The sequence below is a fragment of the Ovis aries genome, chromosome 11 (assembly GCF_016772045.2).
Source record: "Ovis aries strain OAR_USU_Benz2616 breed Rambouillet chromosome 11, ARS-UI_Ramb_v3.0, whole genome shotgun sequence".
NCBI lineage: Eukaryota > Metazoa > Chordata > Mammalia > Artiodactyla > Bovidae > Ovis > Ovis aries.
The window spans coordinates 24,221,021-24,245,717 of NC_056064.1; the positions used below are offsets into that span (position 1 = coordinate 24,221,021).

General features: G+C 53.6%; 2 protein-coding genes across 3 annotated transcripts; one reads left to right on the forward strand and one right to left on the reverse strand.

The window, feature by feature from the left end:
* The first annotated feature begins 289 nt into the window (after window positions 1–289).
* On the forward strand, window positions 290–19,741 carry CTNS (cystinosin, lysosomal cystine transporter). The gene is made up of 12 exons (XM_012185500.5): window positions 290–369; window positions 3,259–3,338; window positions 7,020–7,098; window positions 9,731–9,815; window positions 11,962–12,065; window positions 12,176–12,307; window positions 13,214–13,313; window positions 13,412–13,531; window positions 14,590–14,760; window positions 16,514–16,631; window positions 17,199–17,313; window positions 17,670–19,741. Exons 2-12 carry the CDS (start codon window positions 3,278–3,280, stop codon window positions 17,716–17,718), a joined length of 1,134 nt encoding a protein of 377 aa, XP_012040890.1. The 5' UTR covers window positions 290–369; window positions 3,259–3,277; the 3' UTR covers window positions 17,719–19,741.
* TAX1BP3 (Tax1 binding protein 3) lies at window positions 19,524–24,636 on the reverse strand. Of its 2 annotated transcripts, XM_004012570.4 has the most exons (4): window positions 24,542–24,636; window positions 21,295–21,414; window positions 20,795–20,872; window positions 19,524–20,486 (listed from the first exon to the last, which is right to left on the reverse strand). In XM_004012570.4, exons 1-4 carry the CDS (start codon window positions 24,578–24,580, stop codon window positions 20,349–20,351), a joined length of 375 nt encoding a protein of 124 aa, XP_004012619.2. In that variant the 5' UTR covers window positions 24,581–24,636; the 3' UTR covers window positions 19,524–20,348. The 2 variants fall into 2 exon arrangements, with proteins under 2 accessions (XP_004012619.2, XP_027830921.1); XM_027975120.2 differs by lacking the exon at window positions 20,795–20,872.
* Window positions 24,637–24,697: the final 61 nt, after the last annotated feature.

Sequence of the window (24,697 nt, forward strand, 5' to 3'; positions counted from 1 at the left end):
GCTTCAGCTTCGCTCACCAAAGTATCTCGATCGTCAGCCATGACAGCTTCGCCAGCCCTGGACCTAGGCGCCGAGCGGCCCTCGCCTGCCCTTCCAGCCTAGCCCAACTCTCGTCTTCCCATTAGTTACCTGAGTCCGCATTCCGACTGCCCCAGTGATGGCGGAGCCAGGAAGACGGGACCTGACCGCCCCGCGAGGCATGTGCACTGGCCGAGGCTTCAGCTTCGCTCACCAAAGTATCTCGGAGTTCCCAGGCCCTGAAGATTCGCGCCTTGGGCCTCCCATAACCGCCGGCCCCGGGAAGCGCGTACAGTCCGAGACGACTGCCTCGTTCCATCTGGTCGGTGCCCTGAGCCTAGAGGACCTCAGGTGAGAGCCGACGCGGCCCCGACAGCCTCCCGCGCCTTCCCCGCCTCATTTCCCAGGCGGACCTCCTGAGGTCCAGAGACTGGCACAGCAAGTCAGTTGGGCAGCCTGCCGAGCATCCAGCCTCCTTCAGCCCCGCCAGGGTTCCTTCACCGGCCACCAGTCCCGGCCTCTCGGTACCGGACAGCCCCCGGGTTGAAGGGCTCTGGTAGTAGCGAACGGAGGCAGGGGACACCGGGCTGCCAGGATAGTTTGGGAGGCTCCGTTCCAGTGCAGGTTAGCGCCTCTTCCCCGCCTTCTGCTTAGCTGTCGCTTGAATCCGGTGGCAGAATTTGCAGATGGCTTTCCAGAGGGGAGACACTGAGAGGACAGACCACTTCAGAAACTCTTTTTGAGGTGCTGAGCACCGGCCTGGGCTCCAAGGGGAGTGGGGCGGACGAAACCCCTCTCCGGTCTCCGGGGCTTTCAGTCTGGAGGAAGCGAGGACTGCTGGGCCCTGCCTCTGAACAATGTTGAGGGAAATAACAACGTAGGCCTTGTGAGAGCTTGCTAAGTGCCCTCCACAAGGGTTGTATTTATCAACACTTTAGAACATTGTTTCTCAACCTTTTTTTCTTACCAACCTCTCCCTCTTGAAATTGTAATACTGCTTATAAAAGGGCTATGGACTTACCAGGTGGCTAGTGGTAAAGATTCCACCCACCAATGCAAGAGACACAGGAAACGTGGGTTCAGTCCCTGAGTGGGAAAGATCCCTTGGAGGAGGAAATGGCAACCCACTCCAGTATTCTTGCCTGGGAAATCCCATGGACAGAAGGGCCAGGTGGCTACAGACAGTCCATGGGGGTGGCAAAGAGTCAGACACAGCTGAGAATGCGCATGCATGCATGCCTGAAGGGGCCACAAATCGTGCTTCATTTTTCATTTACATCCTGTGATTTAGTTTCCACTGCCCCTGTTTTCACTTTAGGAAATTGGAGCTTGAGGTGGTCAAGTAACACCCCAAAGTGGCACAACTAATAAATGGGGAGCTCGGGTTCAGACCTGTGCAGTCACTCTCCAGGACACACGTTCCTGGCCATTCTCTGTGTTACTTCTCCAAGAGAAGACGATCTAGGGAGTTCCAGATGGTGGAACAGGTGACAGAATTAACCGGATACCTGACCAAGTGAAGCTGCCTCAGGAGACCCCTGACCCCAGGGAGCCCTGGGGAGGGGATTGGGAGTGGGAGACTTCTTAAAGCAGGTGGCATCTGGGGGAAGCCTAGAATATAGAACTTACTTAGGAAGAGCAGCATGCCACACAGAGCCCATCATGATGAAATTCTCCACTTCTACTTTGTAGCATTTGGAAGACACTAGTTTTTGTGTAATTATTAACTTGATCTTTTTTGAACATTTTATTCTACCACATATCTCTCAAGGTCTCTATCTCTCCTGATGTCTTTCCTCCCACGTGGGTCAGCCTTTGGGATCAGGGAACTTTTGTTGTCTAAGAATTTAAGGTCCTCAGTCTACATTCCACTCCTGTGGAATGAAGGAGGAGCCAGTTAGTCCTGATTCTGCACGTCTGAGTCCTCAAAGAAAACCCAGAATCTGCCCTGGGGGACAGACTAAACCCTGAGCTTGAGGACATCAGCAGGTGTGGAGAGAAGAGAGTGGCAAGAAGAGGTTGGGCAGGGAGGTCATTCCACACAGACCAGAGAGCAATTTCATGCAGGTCAGCCTACAGAAAGCAGAGGAGGAGGGAGCATGGGAATGCAGGGCCAAGGACAAGGCACCCAGCAGAGGCCAGAGAGTGGGGAGACAGATGCTGGAAGGTGGGAAAGCTTCTGTACACTACAGCAGCATGTAGAAACCAAGTTATGGATATTTACGCTGATCTGCCCCATCCTGACCTTTGGTTCACCTCTCATGCGTGGGGGTTATGGGTACACAGCAACCCATCTCCTTCACTTAACCGATAAGCTGCTCCAGGACTGATCTGGGGGTTGTTCCACACCAGGTCCCCTTTGTCAGTGATCCCTGCTGGTCCCAGAAAAGTGACACCTGTCAAATGAAAAAGTCCTAGTCAAGAGTCTGTTGGTGGCATTAACCTATAGACGCTTCTCCTAGGACAGGAAATAAAGTTAATTTCCTTAAGGTTTGAGGTCTTCCCTGGTGGCTCAGTGGTAAAGAATTCGCCTGCCAATGCAAGAGACAGGGGTTCTATCCCTGATCCAGGAAGATCCCACATGCTGCAGAGCAACTAAGCCTGTGCAACACAGCTATTGAGCCTGTGCTCTAGAGCCCAAGAATTAAAACTGTTGAGCCCAAGTGCTGCAACTACCGAAGCCTTCACACCCTCGAGTCTGTTCTCCACAAGAAAAGCCACCATAATGAGAAGCCCACACACAGCAACAAGAGCGTAGCTCCCACTCACTGCAACTAGCAGAGAAAAACCAGCACAGCCAAAAATAAATAATAAAGCTATTTAAAGAAAAAAAATTTCCTTAAAGTTTATAGGTTCGTGGATATCTGACTACAGTTTCAATATCTTCTGAAAAATAAAAGAACCCCCAGCCAATAAAGCTGCATCTTTCTTTCTGTTGTCTAGGTTGCACAAAACAGTTGAAGAGGAAAAAATTCAGCATTTGTCCACTTCCTCAGGGTAGGGCCTTCCACAACCCACTGAGCCTCTCAGAGCCCATTTCCCCACATATCAAAGAAAGATGGATCCTCTCTGGGGTCCTCTTCTCCAAGCTGGTGATGCAAAGCCTGTGAGGTCACAGGTGTGAAGTGAAAGTCCTTTATGAACTGTCCATGCATGGTTCCAGGTCGCTTATTGCCCACTTGTTGCTAGGCAGATCTGACTTTAACCTGAACTTCTCTTCCTCTTTGTGTTTCTTCCTAGTTTATCGAAATCAAGGAACATGATAAGGAGGTGGCTGGTTATTTTTATCCTTTTTCCCCTGCAGCTCATAGAGAAATGTGGTAAGTCTAGAAATGGGTTATCTGCTGTGTAGAGGGAAACGGAGGAGGTAGCCTTACTTATTTGCAGCCAAAGGTTTAGGACCATCCAGACAGCATGTGTCCATCTGCTCTTGGCTAGGTGGCCACCCAGGTAGCGGAACAGACCGAGGTCTGGAGTCCAGGAGTTTTACAGGGAGCCAGATGGTTCACAAATAATTGACTTTCTGCCCCGGGGGCCCTTTTCCCTTTTCTGTATCACCAATGTCAAACTGTGGAGCTCCAAAAATCTGGGATAATGTCTGTAGAGAAGAGCTTGTGTTCACCCCATGGACCTCACAGAGTAACTTATGGGTCCTGGGAGATGCTGCAGAAGCAGCTGAGGTGGCCACCTTGTTACCTGGTTCTGCCAAGCAAAGACACCTGAGGAGCCTGCCCAGCATCCCCTGGTAAGATGACAGAGCCCTTCCCTTAGAGAAAGACAGAGAAACTGGGCTCAGCAGGGCTAGGGGCCTTACAGAATCTGGGCTGGTTGTCGAAAAACACATCAGGGTTTGTGTGTCCTTGTGAGGCGTGACCTTCAGGGCAGGGCCTTTTAAAGGCCTGTATCATATCATCAATTTTCCATCACCCAAACATTGCTGAAGTTCTTTCCATGAAAGGTGTGTAAAGCCTCCAAGGACACCAGGCCCATTATTTTTATCATCTGGCTGTTGTCAAAAACCAAATACAGGGACGTCCCTGGCAGCCCAGTGGTAAGAATCCACACTTCCATACAGGGGGCATGGGTTCGATCCCTGGTTGGAGAACTAAGATCCTGCATGCCACTCAATGAAGCCAAAAAAATCAAAATAATTTTTTTTAAAGTACATCTTGGAAGTTCCCAGGTGGTTAGGACTCCCTGCTTTCACAACCAGGTGCCTGGGTTCAGTCACCAGTTGGAGAACTAAGATTCCATGAGCTTCACAGTGTGGCAAAAAAAAAAAAAAAAAAAATCAAATACATCTTAAAACCCCCAACCAAAGTTTCCAAATTAACCTTGCACAAACTATGCAAACCCTTGTCGAAGCTTGCCAAGAACTATACAAAGTGGTTCCACTGCTACTCATTTGGACTCTTGAGTCTCTGAGCAAACACTGGTCACCTGATCAGCTCTTCCAAGTTTATTAAACAATCAGTCATGTTACTTTGCAGTCACACCTTGTGGGGAAGGTGTGACTTGTGGGGAATTGCTTGTGGGGAAACAGTTTCTGAGAAAGAAGAGGTTTCTTCCAAGAAAGAAAGAACACCATGGAGCCTGGTATTCTTCAGTACGGATGCCAGAGCCCCAACTCCAGACCTGCTGGGTCATATTCTCTGGGATTAAGGCCCAAAAGTGTGCATGCATGCACCTTGGCTTGCTTTAAATAAAGTTCCATTAGTCATGCTAATTCATTGCCCTTGGAAAGAACAAGTTTAGCTGCTACTACTTGATTATACAGAGGGCTAACAAGCCCAGAGAGGGTAGAAGTCTCTCCCAAAGTTACACAGCCACCAAGTAACAAGACTGGGACCCCTGCTGCATTGTGTCACTGAGTCTTTTATCCTAAATGTCATAAAGGAATAGTCAGAAACCACCATAAAATCGAGGAGCTAGAATTGGGTTTCTGACTTCATTCCGCCCTGCCTGTCTTGTCTTTGCTTTGGGGAGTGGTCAGGGAGCTGACTCAATGGAAAAGGCTGATGCTGGGGAAGATTGAGGGCCGGAGAAGGAGGGGGCAACAGAGGATAAGATGGCTGGATGGCATCATTGACTCAGTGGACATGATTTTGAGCAAACTCCAGGAGGTGGTGCAGGACAGGGAAGCCTGGCGTGCTGCAGTCCATGGGGTCGCAAAGAGTGAGACAGGGCTGAGGGGCTGAACAAAAGAGAGGGCCTACAGTGAGCTCACTCACCTTCAGTGTGTTTTGCCCCTGCTGGCTGTGGGTGGACCCTGGAAGTGCTGCCACCTAGTGGCAAGGACCTGAGCCCTGCACCCGAAGCCGCCCTAGGTTTGCATCCTGCCTCTACCATTTCTGAGCTGTGTGGACGGGACTCTTCCCCTCTTGCAATTCTGTTTTCTTCTGTCTGCAGTAGGCGTCATTTTGCCCACCTCTCACTGGTATAGTAATTAGAGAACGGCAGTGGCTGGTGTGGATTGGGAGAGATGCCAATGAGGATGCGTTTTTAAAAAGCAAAGGCTCGTCTTGGAGGAGCCTTCAGGGAGTCTCATTTGAGTATTCCAATGTGGTATCCAAAGCCTCCTGCCCCGGGGCAGACTCTAAAATGTGCTTTTTAGGATACTATATGATGCCAGCTTCCTAACTGCCTCCCATCTTGGGCTGAAAGGCGTCCTTTGAGGACAGAGCCTGCACCTGCATCCACACGTGGGGCTGGCAGGGAGAAGGTGGCTCGGGTAGAGTCTGAGAGGCCCCAGGCCCCAGAGGGTGAGTCTCAGGCTGGCCAGTCCCCTTGTGGGAGATGAGTTTATTCTTCCTTTTTCCGGCCTCTTCCCCATCTCCCCCCCCCCCCGCCCCCCCCCCCTCCTCTGCCACTGGCCCAGGTGTCCAGCCAGAGGAAGAGAAACTACCAGGGAGGAGTACTGAGAAGGAGCTAAGACAGTGGAGGTCAAATTAGGGAACTTTTAAATTCCTTCTCAACCTGAGTATCTAAAATTTCATTTCTTCATCTTCTGCATTTGAGGGGTCTGGGGAGGGGAAGACCTGGGCCTCACCTGCAGCCACAGCCTCCGGAAGGAACCGGAGCTCATCAAATGGAACACCTGCTTTCTCCTGTGGGCCCCCTTCCCAGCCCAGTCTAGATTCACGATCACACCTTAGGCTGTGAGTCACCCTGAAGTCTCCCAGGTGAGGGAAGTGAAGTAGACACACCTGGGGTGGGGGCAGGGATGGGGCGGTGCGGCCCAGAGAACAAAGGAAGAGCCCAAGAGAAGGTAACTCCTGTGGCCAACTGCCCTGGAGTGTTTGGCCTCCCAAACCTTCCTCCTTCACCCCAGCGGCCTATCTGTCTACCTCCTCCTGAGTTAACATCTTGATGCCAAGGAGAAATCTCCGGTAGTGAAACTGTGTTGTTCATCAGTCTCCCCCAAGTCCCCAGCAGGGTCAGCTTCCAGAAGGGGATCAGTGAATGGGGTGAGCTGGGCTTTTACAGGGAACCAAAGGCGGTTTTTTAGAAAGAAGTTAACTGGGCCACAGGGGTGTCTCTGAAACTACAGGAAGGGGCAGGACTGGTTCTGCCGGGCCATTTTAGCTCCACGAACAGAGGAAACCCTTGTGCTTTCCATCTGAAGAGGTGGTTTAAGCCCACAATCTAGTCCCAGATTGTGGCTGAATTCCTTTGTGACCAATTTTTGGGCTCCGTGGTTTCTATTTCTGGGTGACTCCTGCAGACCATTAGAGCTCATCTGTGGGGGAGGAATAAGCTTCAGCATCTCCTGGTCAGGCCTGTGTCTCCCTCTGTCTCTAGCAGCAGGAGGAGAAAGTGCATAAAGAGGGCATTTCCTGCCCAGTCACTTACTTAGCATCTCAGAACCTCGGGAGTCTTCGCCTGGGGGATAGAGGTGGTTGTGAAGCATAAGTTCAAGTGTCAGGGCCCCTCCTCCCAGTGTCTTGTGGGCCTGAGCTCTCGGTCGTAACAACTCATGTTATTGATTTGGGTTGTTCCAGAGTCAACAGTTGACTTCTCTGTACCTCCCATCGTGAAGCTGGAAAACGGAAGCTCCACCAGCGTCAGCATCTCCCTCCCGTAAGTTTCCCAGGCCCAGCTCTGTCCTCAGTCCAGCCCGTTTGCCCCAAGGCTGGGTCAGGGCTGACCCCTGCTCACTATATTCATATTTTAAGTGTGATACCCTTGCCTCTTCACATTAAGACAAGCCAGGGAAAGACAGGCATCGGCCCTGGGCTGCAGATTGAGGTCCCAAGGTCTCTCTCTCCCCACCACAACTGATGAAACCTTGTTTCTGGTGGGAAGGGGAAGACACGTGAGCCTTTTTCTTAGCTCCTTGAGTGACCAGCAGTTGATACTGGACTTCAGAGTGGTCCTTTGCAAGGCTCTAAATATTTGAAGAGAGTCCTGAAGATTGCTAGTGGAGGTGATGGAATTCCAGTTGAGCTATTTCAAATCCTAAAAGATGCTGTGAAAGTGCTGCACTCAATATGTCAGCAAATCTGGAAAACTCAGCAGTGGCCACAGGACTGGAAAAGGTCAGTTTTCATTCCAATCCCAAAGAAAGGCAATGCCAAAGAATGTTCAAACTACTGCACAATTGCACTCATCGCACACACTAGGAAAGAAATGCTCAAAATTCTCCAAGCCAGGCTTCAACAGTATGTGAACTGTGAACTTCCAGATGTTCAAGCTGGATTTAGAAAAGGCAGAGGATCCAGAGATCAAATTGCCAACATCCATTGGATCCCTGAAAAAGCAAGAGAGTTTCAGAAAAACATCTACTTCTGCTTTATTGACTATGCCAAAGCCTTTGACTGTGTGGATCACAGCAAACTCTGAAAAATTCTGAAAGAGATGGGAATACCAGACCACCTGACCTGCCTCCTGAGAAATCTGGAGGTCAGGAAGCAACAGTTAGAACTGGACATGGAACAACAGACTGGCTCCAAATTGGAAAAGGAGTACGTCAAGGCTGTATATTGTCACCCTGCTTATTTAACTTATATATGCAAAGTACATCATGCAAAATGCTGGGTTGGATGAAGCACAAGCTGGGATCAAGATTGCGGGAGAAATATCAGTAACCTCAGATATGCAAATGACACCACCCTTACGGCAGAAAGTGAAGAAGAATTAAAGAGCCTCTTGATGAAAGTGAAAGAGGAGAATGAAAAAGTTGACTTAAAGCTCAACATTCAGAAAACTAAGGTCATGGCATTTAGTCTCATCACTTCATGGCAAATAGATGGGGAAACAATAGAAACAGTGACAGACTTGGTTTTCTTGGGCTCCAAAATCACTGCAGATGGTGACTGCTGCCATGAAATTAAAAGATGCTTGCTTCTTGGAAGAAAAGCTGTGACCAACCTAGACAGCATACTAAAAAGCAGAGGCATTACTTTGCTAACGAAAGTCCATCTAGTCAAAGCTGTGGTTTTTCCAGTAGTCACGTATGGATGTGAGAGTTGGACTATAAAGAAAGCTGAGCACCGAAGAATTGATGCTTTTGACCTGTGGTGTTGGAGAAGACTCTTGAGAGTCCCTTGGACTGCAAGGAGATCCAACCAGTCCATCCTAAACGAAATCAGTCCTGAATATTCTTTGGAAGGACTGATGCTGAAGCTGAAACTCCAATACTTTGGCCCCCTAATGCGAAGAACTGACTCATTAGAAAAGACACTGATGCTGGGAAAGATTGAAGGCAAAAGGAGAAGAGGACACAGAGGATGAGATGGTTGGATGGCATCACCTACTCGGTGAACATAAGTTTGAGTAAGCTCTGGGAGTTGGTGATGGACAGAGAAGCCTGGTATGCTGCAGTCCATGGGGTCACAAAGAATCGGACACGACTGAGCGACTGAACTGATTGGCTGGCTGACTGAAGGTTGGGAGAAGGAGCCGAATCACTTGGCAGCACTTTCTGAGATGGCATCCAGCTCCCTTGGGTGGATCCCACTGTGCAATCCTCCCAGTCAGCCTTATCTGAGAGTCTCTCCAGCTGCCCTCTGCTGGTTCCCACACAAGGGTGCCCACCTAGTCCAGATTGTGCCAGAGAGCCCACCTCCTTTTTACCCTTCCCTGCTTTCCCCAGCTTGTGCCGCCCAGCCGTGAGGATGCCCCAAGATGAAGATCTGGAACCCTAGTGGGTTTTTTCCCCCCCTCTTTCCTTCTCCCTTTTCCTCACCTCTCCTAGGATGTCTGATCTCAAACCAGAGCTTTGGGACCAAGGCGTCCTAACAGACCTGCATCCCATCCCCAGATACTGCCACTTCTGCACACTGACACCTTGTAAACACAACACATCATCCCCCTTAGCACAGAATCCTTGAGCAGCCTCCCACCCCCTTCCAGATTAACTCCAGGCCTCTAAGCCCAGACTTGAGCTCGACAAGCTGCTCCCACTCAGACATGTCTCATCGCTTTCTGGGGATGCTGCCTGGGCCTTCTCGGAAGTCTCTCCTGGGAAAGCAAATGCCATGGTCCTGTCGGCCTCTGAACACCTTGTGTGGCATTCACAGACTATTTCCCACCAGCTGTGTTCTCACTTGGCCAAAGGGACCCCACCTCTCAAACCCCCAGGGCTAAGCACATAGCCCTATGTCACCCTAATTGCCTGAGATATGCCAGGCCCGCCACAAAATCCAGAGGGCGGATTGAGACCTCAAGGAGTCCAGCTTCTCAGCAGTAACCAGACTCTTGTCTTCCACAGGCGCCCTTTAAATGCAACCTTGGTGATCACTTTTGAAATCACATTTCGTTCAAAAAACGTTACTATCCTTCAGCTCCCTGATGAAGTAAGTAATGAATCTTAACAGAATGGGTAGAAAATGACTAGATAACAAAACACATTTTAACTAAGTGCTTGTAGAAGTAGGCCAGCTTGTTTTTATACGGGGGGCTGCCCCTGACCTGTTATTCTAGAAATCTCTGATTTGGGGCTTTGTTAGTCTCTTTGACACTGGATGTTTTATGCTGTCAAGATGGAATTAGGAAGATGATGGTAAAAAATGTGAGGCAGAAATGGTTCTGAGAATGTAGAAGAAATTCTTAAGATGATTTTTTTAAGACCTTGCTCCTCAAAGAGCATCCATGGATCAGCAGCATTATCTCTGCTCTAAAACTTTTTTTAAATTTTATTTTCATGGAAATATAGTTGATTTACAGTGTTGTGTTCGTTTCAGGTGTATGTACAGCAAAGTGATTGTTAAATATACACACAAATATATATTCCCTTATATACTTTTTCAGATCCTTTTCCCTTATAGGTTATTACAAAATATTGAATATAGTTCCCTGTGTTATACAGTAGGCCCTGGTTGGTTATATATTTTATATATAATACAATACTATATATATATGTTAATCCCAGACTCCTAATCTATCTCTCCCCCTTAAAACCTTTTAGAAATACCCCATCACAGACCTACTGATTAAAAATCTGCATATGAGTAAGAGTCCCCAGATGATTTGGGTTCACATTAAAGTTTGCAAAGTTCCCTTCTGGGATTCCATTGGTTGAGTGTCTGGAAAAACCAGTGCCAGAGGCTGTCTGGCATAATAGTAATAGCTATTTATAGCCTTTATACATTTATATTTTAATAAACACTGCTTCCACCTAACGGAGGATTCAAGCCAATTACCAGTCAACTTGATTTTTTTTTTTTTAATCGGTAGGGAGGGGAAAAAAACAGATGAGAGATAAACACAGGAATGAAGATAAACACAGAATGAAGTGGTAGCCCTGAGGCTCAGCAGGAGGCCCTGAGTGGTTGTAGAAATGGGCTGCAAATCAGCTCTGAGCCCCTGAGCAAGCCAACAGTATTGACACATGATCAGATACAGGGCAGATGCCTAGTTCCAGAAGGGACTTGGTGGCCACTTAGAAACAGATAATGTTGCCAGCAAAACCTGCTAAAAGTAAGAATTGATGAGGATAGGAAAATAAGAGCCAAGAGCTCTTATTGTGAAAATGAAGCTCACAAGACACTGGCCACGAATTGGATCCCAGGCTTTGCAGCAGCCACTTGCACCATTTCAATTGTCCTGCCAAAGTCCCCTGGTTTCAGGGGTTAAGAGCCAAAATACATGTTCAAGCGTCCCTGAAGAAGCCACTGCAACCCAGTGAGCCACATCTTCATGGAGCCCACGACACGGGTGGAAAGTGGGGCCCGGGCATGATCCAGGGAACAGAGAGATGGGAGTAGGGGGACAGTGTGATCCAGTGAAGGTCTCATCCCGCTCCCTGCCTCACTCAGAATTTGAGAGCGTCAGGAGGCATGATGCGGAGGTGAGATATTACAGGCAGGCCTCCAGTTTGTTACAGCAGAGCTTTCGATGAACATTGGACAGAAATGAGAGTAAAGGTGTTCTCCCTGCAGTGTCTGGTGTGTTGCATCTCTTCTGGTTTGTCTCTTGGCAGCCAGGCTGGGCATGGGGCAAACATCTCTCTGTGGATCTGGAAAAGCCGTCCACAGTAGAGGAAGTCGAGTTAATAACAGTCATCATAGGGTAGTAGTGATGGTAAACAGTTCACCGCTTGCCATGTCGGTGCTGTAAGCTTTACGGACATCGTGTCGTTCAGAGCAACCCTGTAAGGTAGGCTCTTGTGTCATCCCCTTTTACAGATGAGCAAACTGAGATCAGAGCTCAAATAACTTGTCCAAAATCAAATATCTAGTGAGAGGAAGAGAGCCCTCCCACCTTCCCTCAGAGATAAGCCAGGGGAGGGAGGGCCCTTCTGCTCATAACGTCTAACACTGGAGTAGGGAGAATTCTGGTTGGCTGATTGGCCCAACATTTCTCCCTCCTGTTAGGAAGCTCCTAGAAGGCAGGGGCTTATGTGACCTGTCCCTCCATTCCCTAGTGAATAGCTTGGAGCTGGATGCTCCCTAAAGGTCCCAATAACTATGGAGCTCTGGACCTGATTCAGTTTTCTAACAGGTTGTAGTGCCTCCCGGAACAACAAATTCCTCTTTTCGAGTGACATCTCAAAGTGTTGGACAAGTTACCACTTATCTGCATGGAAATCACTCCAACCAGACCAGGTAGGATGGCCTCCACCGGTGGGGGCCCTGAGGAGGGAGCCAGTGCCGGCGCGTGGGGTTTCTTCCAGACACCCAGCCCCAGCTCACCCCAGCCCCCACATTCTCTCCAGCCCAAGGATTCGCTTCTTGGTGATCCACAGCAACATCGTCAGCATCATAAACCAGGTGATCGGCTGGATCTACTTTGTGGCCTGGTCGGTCTCCTTCTACCCTCAGGTGATCACCAACTGGAGGCGGAAAAGGTAACCCACGGAGCTGTACAAGCAGGTTCACTTGGGGCCAATAGGACGGGCATGCCAACGAAGCTGTAGGCAGCCTGCATTCCGACTTATCCCTCTGCTCTGCCGTCTTCCTACCCACTCTCCCCCACCCCTGCCTTTTATTTTATTTATTTTGGCTGCCCTAGGTCTTTGTTGCTGCACTGGGCTTCTCTCCAGTTGCGGCGAGCGGGAGCTACTCGTGGTGCTCGGGCTTCTCAAGTTGCTGAGCACAGGCTCTAGAGCTGGGTCTTCAGCAGCTGTGGCACATGAGCTTAGTCACTCCTGGGCATGTGGAATCTTCCTGGACCAGGGATCGAACCCATGTCCCCTGTATTGGCAGGCAGATCCTCATCCACTATAGTACAAGGAAGCCCCTGCCCTTTCTTAAAAGTGGTCTGATATGAAAGTTCTAAGAGCCCCTGTAACAGTTGCAGTGCTGGGCATTTGGTCTTTTTCCCAGTTCAGCCCCTCTCTGAAAGCAACCAAATGGGGCTTCTCAGTTGAGATGGAGAAGGAGCTGGGGCCGACAGGGGGTGAGGGGTGGGGGGTCCACCCACAGCTGCTGTGCTCCTGGTCCCCGAGCCCTGGAGGAGTTCGTGTCAAGTTGGAGAAGAAAGCTGGCCCACCTTGATTTTAAAGACCCAGGGATCAGGCACAAGGCCAACAAGGCGCGTGGGCCTCTGAGGGGCTGCTGAGCTGGGAGCCAGGGTGGGAGGCACTTCGTCTCTGCAGGAGGCCTCCAGACAGCCCCAGGAGGAGGAGGGGGTCAGATGGCATGGGGTGGGCATGGAGGGACTGAGGACTGTGCTCTCCTTGAAGAGCTCTGTGTCCTCCAGTCCCCCAGGCTCCCCGCCAACCCTGCTTTGTCTCCCCATCCCTCTCCCCCAGTGTCGTGGGTCTGAGCTTCGACTTTGTGGCCCTCAACCTGATGGGGTTCATGGCCTACAGCGTGTTCAACATTGGCCTCTTCTGGGTGCCCTCCATCAAGGTACAGCCCTGCCTGCCCCCGCAGCCCCACCAAGCTGGCTGGCGGCCAGGCTGCCCCTCATGCCCCTCACCCCCCAGCTTCTCCCCACCCCCATACAGGAGCAGTTTCTCCTCAAATACCCCAACGGCGTGAACCCCGTGGACAGCAACGACGTCTTCTTCAGCCTGCATGCAGTGGCCCTCACCCTGGTTGTCATAGTGCAGTGCCTCCTGTACGAGGTGAGCCGCGACCCTGGCACCTGCTGCAGCCTGCGCTGCCCGGGCCCCACCTGCCCTTTTACACAGGACACAGAAGCCCCCCGGAAGGGAAATGTGTCCGTCCACTCACATCTGCTTCCTGGATCGTAGACCAGACGACCCCATGCTGGGCCCTTTGAGCCCAAACCCTTGGGCGCCCCCAGGTCTGCGGTGAGGGACACAGGGAGGCAGTGACGACCCAGCAGGCTGAGAGCTGAGCGGGCAGGGAGAACACAGGCAGTTTGTGGGCCCCACGACTCAGCAGGGAGGAGGGGGATGGAGGGCGCTGAACTGTGGCCCATGGGATGAATAGTGCTCTGTGGTGATGGGGAAGAGGGCCAGGGTGGACCACCCCTGCAGGGGACAGGCCTGTGAAGCCCAGGGAGCAGCTAGAGGAACCACGCGCAGGTGCGTGTGGCCAGGATGGCCACGTAGGGAGCAGGGGGTGGAGCCTGGGGGGCCGGGCTGGGAGCCTGGGCACAGCCGCGTCGCTGGAGGACCACCATCCACTGTCTCAGCAGGGAGGGACGGCGTTAGCCAGCACGTTCCAGGGCATCATTGATGCCGCTATTCTCTTTCACTTCCCCTGTGGGTGCACCACTTCCCCCCGGGAATTCTCTTCCCACCTGCAGGGTCAGCCAGGGTTGCTCAGCCCCGACCTTCACGAGCCTTCTGGATTTTCTTACCCTTTGCTGAGAAGGTTATATGAGGGAGGCCTGCTTTGGGGAATGGTACACGGGTGGGGAGAGATTCCAGAGTTGAGCAGGCTCCCTCGGGTGGCTGAAGGAGCCCGGGCTGCAGTGAGGTGCCAGGCCTCCAGCGTGATAGGGGCCAGGTCCTCACATCCTTCACTGCTGGTGGATTCTGAGAGGGACCCAGTTCTGCAGCGTGGGAACAAGAAGCAAAAGGGCTCTGCTAAGTCCAAGAAGGATGGAACCAGAAGCTCTGATAGTGACAAGGTGTGGGTGGTACTGGGCTCTCCACACCCCACCCCCACCCCACCCATGTCCCTCCCTTCCCCCTCCCCTTCTGATCCCCAGCGAGGCAACCAGCATGTGTCCTGGCCGGCCATCAGCTTCCTGGTGCTCTCCTGGCTCTTCACGCTCATCGCCTTGATCATGGCTGCGGTCGGGGCAACAACATGGCTGCAGTTTCTCTTCTGTTTCTCCTACATCAAGCTGGCAGTGACGCTGGTCAAGTATTTTCCACAGGTACCTCCAAGGTCTGCCCGCCTTTTCCCGTGGCTGTTAGCATGAGAGGGACATGGGTTTCTTGGGGGCAGTTTCTGACTGGGGCAAGGAGATGTGGGTTGGAAAGCTCCTAGGAGAAGGCCAGCGAGCCCAGCAGGAGTGGGACATCACACCAAGCCAGCCGTGACCTCTGCCTGCTCCTCCCTGGGCCCAGGAATCCCATGGGGAAGTTGCTGGCACTTCTCTGACGCACGCTCACTTCTGAGAGTCAGGGGTCATGTAGGTCACTCGTCTCTCTCCTTTGCGACCTTTCCAATGACTTCAGTCTTGCCTGCCACCCTACCACCGCTGCCCATAACCACCAACTGATGTCCCTGGCAAGCCACAGCAGGATACTGGGGAGATGAGCTGGGAGGAGGCAGCCCACCAGCACCCAGGGTCCTCCTTGTGGGCCCTCACACCCTCCCTCAAGTGCTCAGGACAGGCCTACTCAGACTCAGGGACTGAGAGTCATACACAGCTCCTGCCACAGCCAGAATGGCCTAGGACCAGTTCAGGTATGAAAGAACTGACAACCACAGGCTCTACTCATGAATCTGGGACCTCCTTTAACTTGCTTCCCCAGCACAGGGAACCTTTTGTTCCGGGGACTCAGGAAGGAGAACGTTTTGGCCAGAGTCAGGGCCAGTCCCCTGGAGGGCATGGGAACAGAGCCATACCCTTAAGGATCAGCAGGACTCCGTCCCATGGACCAGGCAGGAGGGGCCACTCCAGGCCAGTGCATTCTGCACAAAGGCGCTGTCAGGGGAGGCCTTGCTGGTGCAGCAGTGTGAAGCTAGGAAGGTGGGATCGGGGCCCAGGGGGCTTGGGAAGGAGGCTTCAGAGTAGGGGAAGGGCCTGGGGTAAGTAGGGCCTCAGTCCTGAGTGTGGGAAGCCTTGGGCCTGGGAAACCTGGGAGGCAGGAGCCTCAGTTGGAGATGTCTAGGACCATCCAGGACTGGAGAGGTGGCAGCAAGCATGCAACATAATGGGAGAGGGCCAAGAAGGGGACCTGACAGGCGGCTGACTGGGAGAAGACCACTACAGAGGCCAGGCCGTCCCTCGGGTGGTGAAAAGAGCGGTCGCACAGAGAAGCCCAGAGTGGGCTGGTGTTGGAGGAAGGGTGTGGGGCCCTGATACCTGGAAGAGGAATGATGTCCAAGTGGACTGGACCTGGGAAGCCCAAGGTGGAGGCCCTAGAGCCTCAGCAGGGCTGGGGAAGGAGTTAAATCCACTCTATAGGTGGGAAAACTGAGGCTAGGAGAACTCAAGTCACTCTCCCAAGGTAACACAGCTCCCATGGTGAAGCTGGGATTCCAAAGTAGATCATCGGACCTCCCAGGCTGTGTTCATAAGCCCAACATGAAGTCCAGGCTGAGTTTGGGGAGAACCTCCATTTGAAGGTGAGAAGAAACAAATCAGAGTTGCCTGAAAGCCAGGATATACGGAAGGATGAAGAAGACAGAGACGGCATCCACACACACCCTTCTTCTTCCTCCCATCGCCCTGGCTGGAGTGGGGAGTTTGGGGCGGGGGGCAGGGAGGAGAGCTCTATTCGCTTGGCTCACAGAGGAGACCCCAGGACCCGCCCAGACTGTGCCTGCTGGTCATTGTGTTTTGAGGGCTGAGGTCCAGAGGAGTAGGAGGCATGAGAGCCGCTCTTGTTTGGACATAGTCACAAGGTGCAGGAGGCCGCCGCTCAGCCCCCTTACCGCCCTCTGTCTGTCTGGCCCAGGCCTACATGAACTTTCGCTACAAAAGCACCGAGGGCTGGAGCATTGGCAACGTGCTTCTGGACTTCACTGGGGGCAGCTTCAGCCTCCTCCAGATGTTCCTGCAGTCCTACAACAATGGTGAGTCAACCAGCAGGCTGCTGCCCGCCTGGACGGCTGGAGGCGCAGGGCGGTGGGAGCAGGGCTTCCTGGGAACCACCCCTCCCCCACTCTGGAATCCTAGCCAGTCCAGGGCCCTGGGTGAGGCTCCCCTAGGGGGCATTTCTCAGTTTACTTGGCTGCGTCCTTCGCAGGTGGTGCAGTGGTAAAATATCAGCCCGCACTGTAGGAGATCTGGGTTGGATCCCTGGGTGGGGACGATCCCCTGGAGGAGGAAATCCCATGGACAGAGAAGCCTGGTGGGCTACAGTCCATGGTGTCGCAAGACAGACACAATTGAGCACACAGCATGGTGTGTGATCTTAGTTCCCTAACCAGGGATTGAACCTGCATTCCTTGCATTGGAAGGTGGATTCTTAATCACTGGACTGACCACCAGGGGATTTGACAGCTAGAGGATTTGTGGTTTCCTGGGCAAAGGAGGGAACCCCCACTCCACCAACTCCCTGAAGCCCCACTTGCTCCAGCTGTTTGAGAAGCAGCCAACCTAAAACCACAACCCATCCCGTCCCCTCTGGCTGTTTACAGACCAGTGGACACTGATCTTCGGAGACCCGACCAAGTTTGGCCTCGGCATCTTCTCCATCATCTTCGATGTTGTCTTCTTCATCCAGCACTTTTGCTTGTACAGAAAGAAACCAGGGTATGACCAGCTGAACTAGCTCCCCGGGAACCAGTGGAAAGAGCCCAGGCCCGGGCCCTGGTGGGGAAGTTTCCATCAGGAAGGCTGGAGAAGCGGTCTGGAGAGCTGGGCTGGCTCCGTGCGGAGAAGCACTCTCTTCCTCAGGGCCAGACGCCTTAAACTTGAGCCAGCCTGCCTTCATCCTGGACTCTCCCAGGCCAGGGAGGACCCTCCCTCTGGGATAGGGAACCCTGACTGTGTGCAGAGATTAACAGCTGGCGGTCCCTCCTGGTCTCCCCAGAGGCCTGTGGCCCCGGGCCTTTCCGGTCGGGCGCCTGGCCCTCCTGCATCTTGATGCTACATCTGTTTTCTTTAAGGCTTCAGGCAGCACACAGGGCTTCTGGCAGCTGTCCCAGGCAGGACTGAGCACTGAGCTTGGAGCTGAAAGCCTTGCCCCACCACCCAAGCAACCAGTGTTTCTGGGAGCGGCTTGAAGGACTGACCTGGCAGCTGGGAGAGTCAAGGGAGCCTTGCTGCCACTGCTGTGTTCAGAGACCAAGCAGCCAGGTGCTGTGCCCGATAGACCCGCACGTGCTGGTGTTGGTGGCAGAGGGGCCAGGACTTCAGAGTTAGGCCTTGGGGCGCCGCCTCTGAAGGCTGTGTTCCCTGAGCACTCACTGTGCGGACACTCATCCTACATCCAGGTGGCCCCAGCCAGGCTCTCGTAAAGAACCAGTATTTCCAAACCTTGAGGTGCCCAACAGATTGGTTCGGAACTGAGCTCACATCCAGCTCTCTCCGGATCGTCATCACACTAACGAGCCAATTGGGATTTTTCAGAGGGATGCTTCGGAAGTGAGTGGCTTACTTTCCTCTGCCTCTGCCTACCTCCACTTTCCCATATTCAGGCCCCACACGTGTTCCTTGCCCTGAGTTTGGAGGACAGGACACACACGTACACACATACACACACACCAGTCTGTGCCTTGCCGCTAAGTCACTTCAGTCGTGTCCGACTCTGTGCATGTTAGACCTGCCCAGTGGTGAGAGCAGCTCCTTCCCTCACTTTCCCAGACTCCGACCTGAGACTCACCAACTTGCGGCTGTTCCAGAGCCTCAAAGGACTTGAGACCACCTCACACACTCCTTGTGGGCCCAGCCTGACCCCAGAGCCCCTTCCTTCCCACCCCAAGCAGTCGTCCTGCCTCTGGCAGGAGGGGAGGTAGATGTGCCTTGTCCATACCTCGAGCTTGTCGATCCATGAGATGAATGAGGGGCTTCTGTCCTCAATTAAACCTGATTCATTTCCTCTCTGCACACTGAGCATTTGCCAGATGCAGGAGGCAGGTGTGTTGGCTTCCGAACCAAGTCCTTAGGGCTTAGAGAGACAGCCTCAGTCGTTCCATCGTAAGGAAGTGCGTGGATTTCGAAGTTCACCAGTCCCAAAATGGCTGTGTGCCAACCTGGTGTATCACCAGGGGAGCCCTGCTGGGTGGCACTGTTGGATGCTCAGGGCCAGGCTGGTCCCACAGGGACTGTCTGCATGACCAAAGGCGTGGCAGTCCGGCTGTGTGGCCGTAAGCAAGGGCTGGATGGGTTCTTTAAGGGTATGTGGGAGAAGGGGCAGGGGAGGGAGTGGTAAATCTTCCAGATTCCTCCTCTAGCCAGCCGTACTAAGTATAAAAGAATTTAGGGACTTGTTTCTCTAAAGCAGAAAGTGCAGCCTGACCAAGCCCACATGCCTGATTTATTTGGGCCACCCAGTGTGTGGTTGGGTAACACACTTTAAAGATGGGAGATTGCAAAAATCTGACCTGCCTGGGCTAGGTGGGTCCATGAGTGGCGGCAATTCCCAGAGTCAGTATTGCAACCAGTCCTGGGCCAGGCAGAGGGCACAGTGCCCCCCAGCTCACTCCCATACCATCAAACCACAGCCTGCATCCCTGGCATGGATAAACCAAGTTCTCTTATGTCTCAGGGGGTGCGGGTCTGCCTTTGGTGTCCATGAGGCCCCTTCCCGATGGGAGCGGAGGCTAGGTTACACAAGGGTAGTGGGGGTCTCCCTGGCCCAGTTCCAGTGAAGGGACTTTCAGGCATTCCCACAGAGCAGCCCTGGCCCAGTACAGCATCAGTGGGTTTAGGAATAGATGAGCTCCATCCATGGCCAAAGCCCTCTGACAGTTCACCCCCAAATATCCCTCCCCCGTGTCTCAGCAAAGACCCCTGATGAATGAATTCCAGCACTGTTTATTGGGCACAGGACGTAGGGCAGCTTCCCACTGCCCCATTTCCACAGTAACCAAAGTCAGGCCAGTGCCCTCACTAAGAGTAGCTCCCACGTGTGAATTAGTAAGCTTAAATTCCAAAGTTGAACTGGCACCTCCAAAGAGTGAGATAAAAAACACTTTGTATCAAAGCTGTGATTAAAAAAATAGAAAAGTTAAACCCACAGGCATAGAGAAAAATGGCAATCCTGAAAACTGCCCTGAAATGTTACCCTCGTCTAAATCCTGTAAGCCGGCGAACCCTGGGGGAGGCCAGCGCCCCTTGGGGGTGGGGGTGAAATGGGGTGACTTATGAGCCTGCCTGGCTTCCATCCAGGCAGACCTTCGTAGTGTCTCTGGCAGTGAATCAAGTCCCCTTGGGGGGATGCAGGGAAAAGCGTGGGGCACAGGCACTGTGGAGCTGAGAACCGGGGTCAGGGCCAAGCCCTGTGCTGCTCAGCTGTGTGATACTATCAGGAAGGGGGCCCCAATCACCTGGGCACTACTGTGGCCAGGCAGCAGGGTCTGGGGGCCAAGACTGGCCACTGCAGGCTGACTGTGACTCGGCTCCAGGCCCTGTTGCCAGTCCTCAGCATCCAAGGGGGAGAAATGGTCCCAGAGCCTTGGGCCAGTAGGGGGAGAGGGGATCAGGCCGGGCCAGGAATCCGCTCTTGCCCTTCTGAGTTGGGGACCCAGCAATGAGCAGAAGCCAGGATGAGAGGCAGACAGAGCATGGACGTGGTGTCACTGTACACGGGGCGGGCAGGCGCAGGTCAGGGACCCTGGCAGCTGCTAGGACAGCATGGACTGCTGCACCGCCTTCTGCAGCGACTGCCGCGTCACCAGCAGTCGCACGACCTCCTCCGAGCGCTTGGTGAGCCGCTTCCGGGCCTGGTCGTGTGTGACCATGGTCATGTCCCAGCCGTTGACCTGGCCCAGGGAGAGAACACAGCCCACTTCAGGTCGCTGCCTTCCGGGATCTGAAAATAGGACTGCTCTCGGGGGCTTGGGTCACCCAAGCTGCTGTCCCTGGGCTGGACACGTGCGCGCGCGCGCGCGCACACACACACACACACACACACACACACACACACACGAGGGATCCAGCACAGGCTCCTAAACTACTTCGGTGTGTCTCCCAGGTGCCCAGGGAGGTAGGCAGGGGCAGCCCCACCACCCCCAAGGGCTTTACATCCTCCAGCACAAGCCCTGTTTTCCTCTTTCGGGACACTGGTTACCTGCATGATCTTGTCCCCGATCTGCAGCCCAGCAATTTCCGCAGGGCCTCCTTCGGATACCCGTGTGACGTAAATGCCCTGGGAAGAGGCAGCCCACATCAGTCCCTGGGGGATCACTGGACTGGCCTCCTAGCCATAGAGCAAAGCCCAGCAGAGCATACTCCTAGCCATCTATCCCACACCCTGGCCACACTAAGACAGCCAAGGGGAAAGTAGGGCAGCCCCACGGATGCTCCAACCCCTGCCGGCCACCTGGGCTCCATCTGAGCAGGCCTTCCTAGTGCTGGGAGGGCTGGGAGGCCTACTCTCCCTCACCCCACCCCTAGTTACTCCCACCAGATCACCTCTTAGACCTTCCTTTTTTTTCTTGGACCTTCTTAAGAGAGGACCATTTGAGAGAGATGAGGCCTGCTCCTTCCACAAAGGCCCAGGAAGCAAAGAGCCACTATCTCAGGCCTCTGTGCCCCACAGAGAGGTCCCCAGATCCTAGTCCAGCTCACCTTGTCTGTCTTATCTTCTGAGAAAGGGTTCTGGGAGGGATCCTGGTCAATTCCGCCTCCAATGCTGAAGCCCAGAATTAAGTTCTCACCTTGACGCAGCTTGTGAATTTCAACTCTTTGCTGGCAAAGATGAAAACGAGTTGGGGATGAGCAGGTATAGAGAGCAAATGGGGTCTGTGACCCCTGCAGCAGCCTCAGGTGGCTGGGTAGCCATGTCCTGGGGGAAGGGCCCAGGGCCTCCTGCAGGAATCTAGCTGGTCACCAGGAATCTAGCTGGTCACGAGGCTGGGAGGCTGGGGGGTTGAGACAGAACTCAGCCATACCAGTCCACCTCCACAACCCTCTGTCCCAACCTCTCCCAGCTTCCTCTGCCTCAGGCACCAGCCTTCCTCACACATGTTAAGCCAAGCTGCTGTGGCTGCTCTGGATGGGCTCCTGTGTCCCAAGGGAGGGACCACACAGGGCAGGAGTGGTCAGGCCCCGAAAAAAAATGCAGGCACCTGGCTGAGCCAGTTCAGATTGCTGAGCCAGCCCTGTCCAGGGCAAGCCAGGAGATGCTTCAGGAAAAGCAGAGACTGGACTTGCACAGAAAGGAGGAAGGGCTGTCCTGGCCAAAGGAACAGGAGCAGAGGCTTGAAGGTACTGTGGATACATGTCCACGAGACCAGAGTGTACAGTACAGGACCGGAACTGCAGATCAAGAAGCCTGGGAGGACAGGAGGGAGGGGGCATCTCCCTAAGCCTCAGGCCCTGACTTGTGCAGTGTAGGAAGCGGAGAAGGGATCTAGAGCTCTCCCACCATACTCTGAGGTTGGGGGTTCCCATCTGTGCCAAGCTTCTTTCAAAGTCCTCAGCAGGCACCTCCAGTCACCAGATGCTGGGAGACAGACCAGACAGCCCCACCTCCAAAGTTGAGGGTCTTAACAGGAAGAAGAAAAAAACCAAAGCAAAAGGTGACTGGATCTCGACCAGAGGGGCTTCAGGAAGGAGGTACCATTAGCACCAGGCCTTGGACTGACAAGGAGTTTGGCCACTTGATCTTGATTCTAAGTTGGGGAGGGCTGGGTGATGGTAGATGGTGGTCAAATTTGATGCTAGAACAACCACTCAGGCAGAAGGGGAACAGACGTCTCACCAAGGTGGGATATGGAGGCCAAGGGACATGAGCCACTAAGAAAGTGAGATCCACAGATTCCAGGGACTTTGCTGGTAGCCCAGTGATTAAAACTCCTCACTCACAATGCAGGGGGTCCCGGTCAGGAAACTAGATTCTACAGGTCACAGCTAAGAGCCCACATGTTGCAACAAAGACCAGGCGCAGCCAAATTTAAAATAAAATGAAAAAACAGACTCCAGACTACTTGTGGCAGAAAAGCATCAAGGGAAGCACCGGGCCGGCCACCTGGCCTGGCTGAACACCACCTCCCAGATGGGGACCCCAGAGGGGAAGGAACATGTTGAGCTGGAGAGCCAGGAGAGCTCCAGGCAGGGGTCCAGAAAGCAGACCAGCCTACAAAGCCAGCGTTCAGAGGAGAAGCCAAAATGTTCACTACACGGGAGAGGGCATGGGGTAGGGAGGAGCTTCTTCCACCCCATCCTGGATCCAAGACACAAGAGGGAGAGGCCAGACCCCACCCACCGTGTTCAGACATGTTCCTAGTATGAGAAGAATTGGAAGGCCAAGGTCCTAAAGCTTTGAGGAAGGCCCAGGGACCAGCCATGACATGTGAGAAAGGGGTTGTAGGAAGCATGATACCTGTGGCCCAGTGGACCTACGTCCTCGTGCCCAAAAGTGTGCGCTCCTCCAGGCCCGCCTCCACCTCCTCTGACATACACCTTTGCACACCTTTGACACTCTCCAAGGTCAGAAAAAAGTACAGGCTCTAAGCCTGGGAGAGAAGGTCCCGTCACTGATTTGCTGGGCAAGGTCAAGCAGGTTACTGCCCCTCTATGCTTTCCTACCTAAGCCCATTCCCCACCTCCGCCCCAGCTAAGGAGCAAACTTGACCCTTTCTCTTTAGGGCAGCTAGAGAGCTGGGAAAAGAGGCTGGTGCACCCAGGGTGAAGCTGAGGACTGCTGTCAACAGGTCCTGGAGCTGGTGCTCTAAGCTCAGCCTCAAATGTCAGCTTTATCAGTGGCTCCCTGGTCACACCACCTGACTGCAGGAGTCCCCAGCACTGCCATCTGAAATACTGTAGCCAGTCCCAGGCCCCAGGGTTGGGACTTCCACCCAACCCGCTCCCTGCCCAGAAGGCATTTCTTCTCAGCGACCTGGTTCCTTTCTGAGGGCTTCTTTGCACAATTAAGCATGACCAGACCTCTCCCAGGGACGGGGGAGCCTGGTGGGTTGCCGTCTATGGGGTAGCACAGAGTCGGACACGACTGAAGAGACTTAGCAGCAGCAGCAGACTTCTCTCTAGGTCTCAGTTTCCCCACCTCAGCCACAGAATGGGGCCTGCAGGTCCCATCCGGCTGTGGCATTAACATCTGGCTCTAATGTCCCCGCCTGCCTTTACCTTTTCTAATAGTACTTGGCACCCGAGACTAGCCAAGGGAGAAGAGGAGGGCCTCAGCGGACCCCAAAAGGTCTCCTCAGGCCCCAGGTGCCAGCTAGGGGATCTGGACTTTGCCCCTAGGGCTGGCAATCCAGGGAAAGTTCGATCAGGATCGAGCCCGTTGTATGAACCTTCACTCTGGCCCGGGCGGCGGTGGGTCCGAGAAGGAAGGGCTGCACAGGAAGGGTGAGGGTCTGGCTGCTACCCTGGCCCCGGCCACCTCCACCCCACCAAGCCTCCCTCTGGGCGGCGGCGCCGGCTAGAGCGGAGGAAGCACTTCCTCATTCCAGAGGCTGCGACTCATAGACGTCGGGGCCGGCGCCCGGCCCTCGCGGCTGCCCAGCTGGGGACACAGATCCAGGAAAAGGGCGCTTTCCCAGACTCCCACAGCCGGAGCCTTTCTCCTCAATCTTCCCTGCCCCCGGCTGGCTGAGAGAAGTCCAAAGCGCCAGCAGTAATACGCGGGGTCTGGCCTGGATCCTGGCTCTTCAGGTTTCTGGGTCCCAGGCACTTCTGTTGCATGGCTGGGGAAGACCGCGGCCCAGCTCAGGCAGAGCGGGAATCGGAGCTCTGGCTGCAAGTTTGCAAGAGCCCCGCTCGACGCTCTGTCAACCTGTTTGAGGTGTCAGTTTACCTATCTGCAAAGTGGGGGCAAGCCAAGACGAGGAGGAGCCCGCGCGAGCGCACTCACCACCACGGCGGTGACGGGCTGGCCCGGGACGTAGGACATCTCGACCCAAAACTTGGTAACCAAGCGTAGTTTAGAGAAGCCCTCAGCGAAAAGCCCCGCGGCCGCGCCCTCTCTTGGTTAACAAAGGCGGCCCAACCAGGCCCGCCCCCTTATGAA

Bases quoted from the DNA above. Each gene is read 5' to 3' on its own strand.
- TAX1BP3 (XM_004012570.4), bottom strand. From the start codon at position 24,580: ATGTCCTACGTCCCGGGCCAGCCCGTCACCGCCGTGGTG. The intron at 20,873-21,294 runs GTGAGCTGGACT...GCCTCTTCCCAG, and splicing joins CAGAAGATAAGACAGACAAG to GGCATTTACGTCACACGGGT. The intron at 20,487-20,794 runs GTAACCAGTGTC...TCCCTGGGCCAG, and splicing joins TCGGGGACAAGATCATGCAG to GTCAACGGCTGGGACATGAC.
- CTNS (XM_012185500.5), top strand. From the start codon at position 3,278: ATGATAAGGAGGTGGCTGGTTATTTTTATCCTTTTTCCCCTGCAGCTC. The intron at 12,066-12,175 runs GTAGGATGGCCT...CATTCTCTCCAG, and splicing joins AATCACTCCAACCAGACCAG to CCCAAGGATTCGCTTCTTGG. The intron at 17,314-17,669 runs GTATGACCAGCT...GTTTTCTTTAAG, and splicing joins TTGTACAGAAAGAAACCAGG to GCTTCAGGCAGCACACAGGG.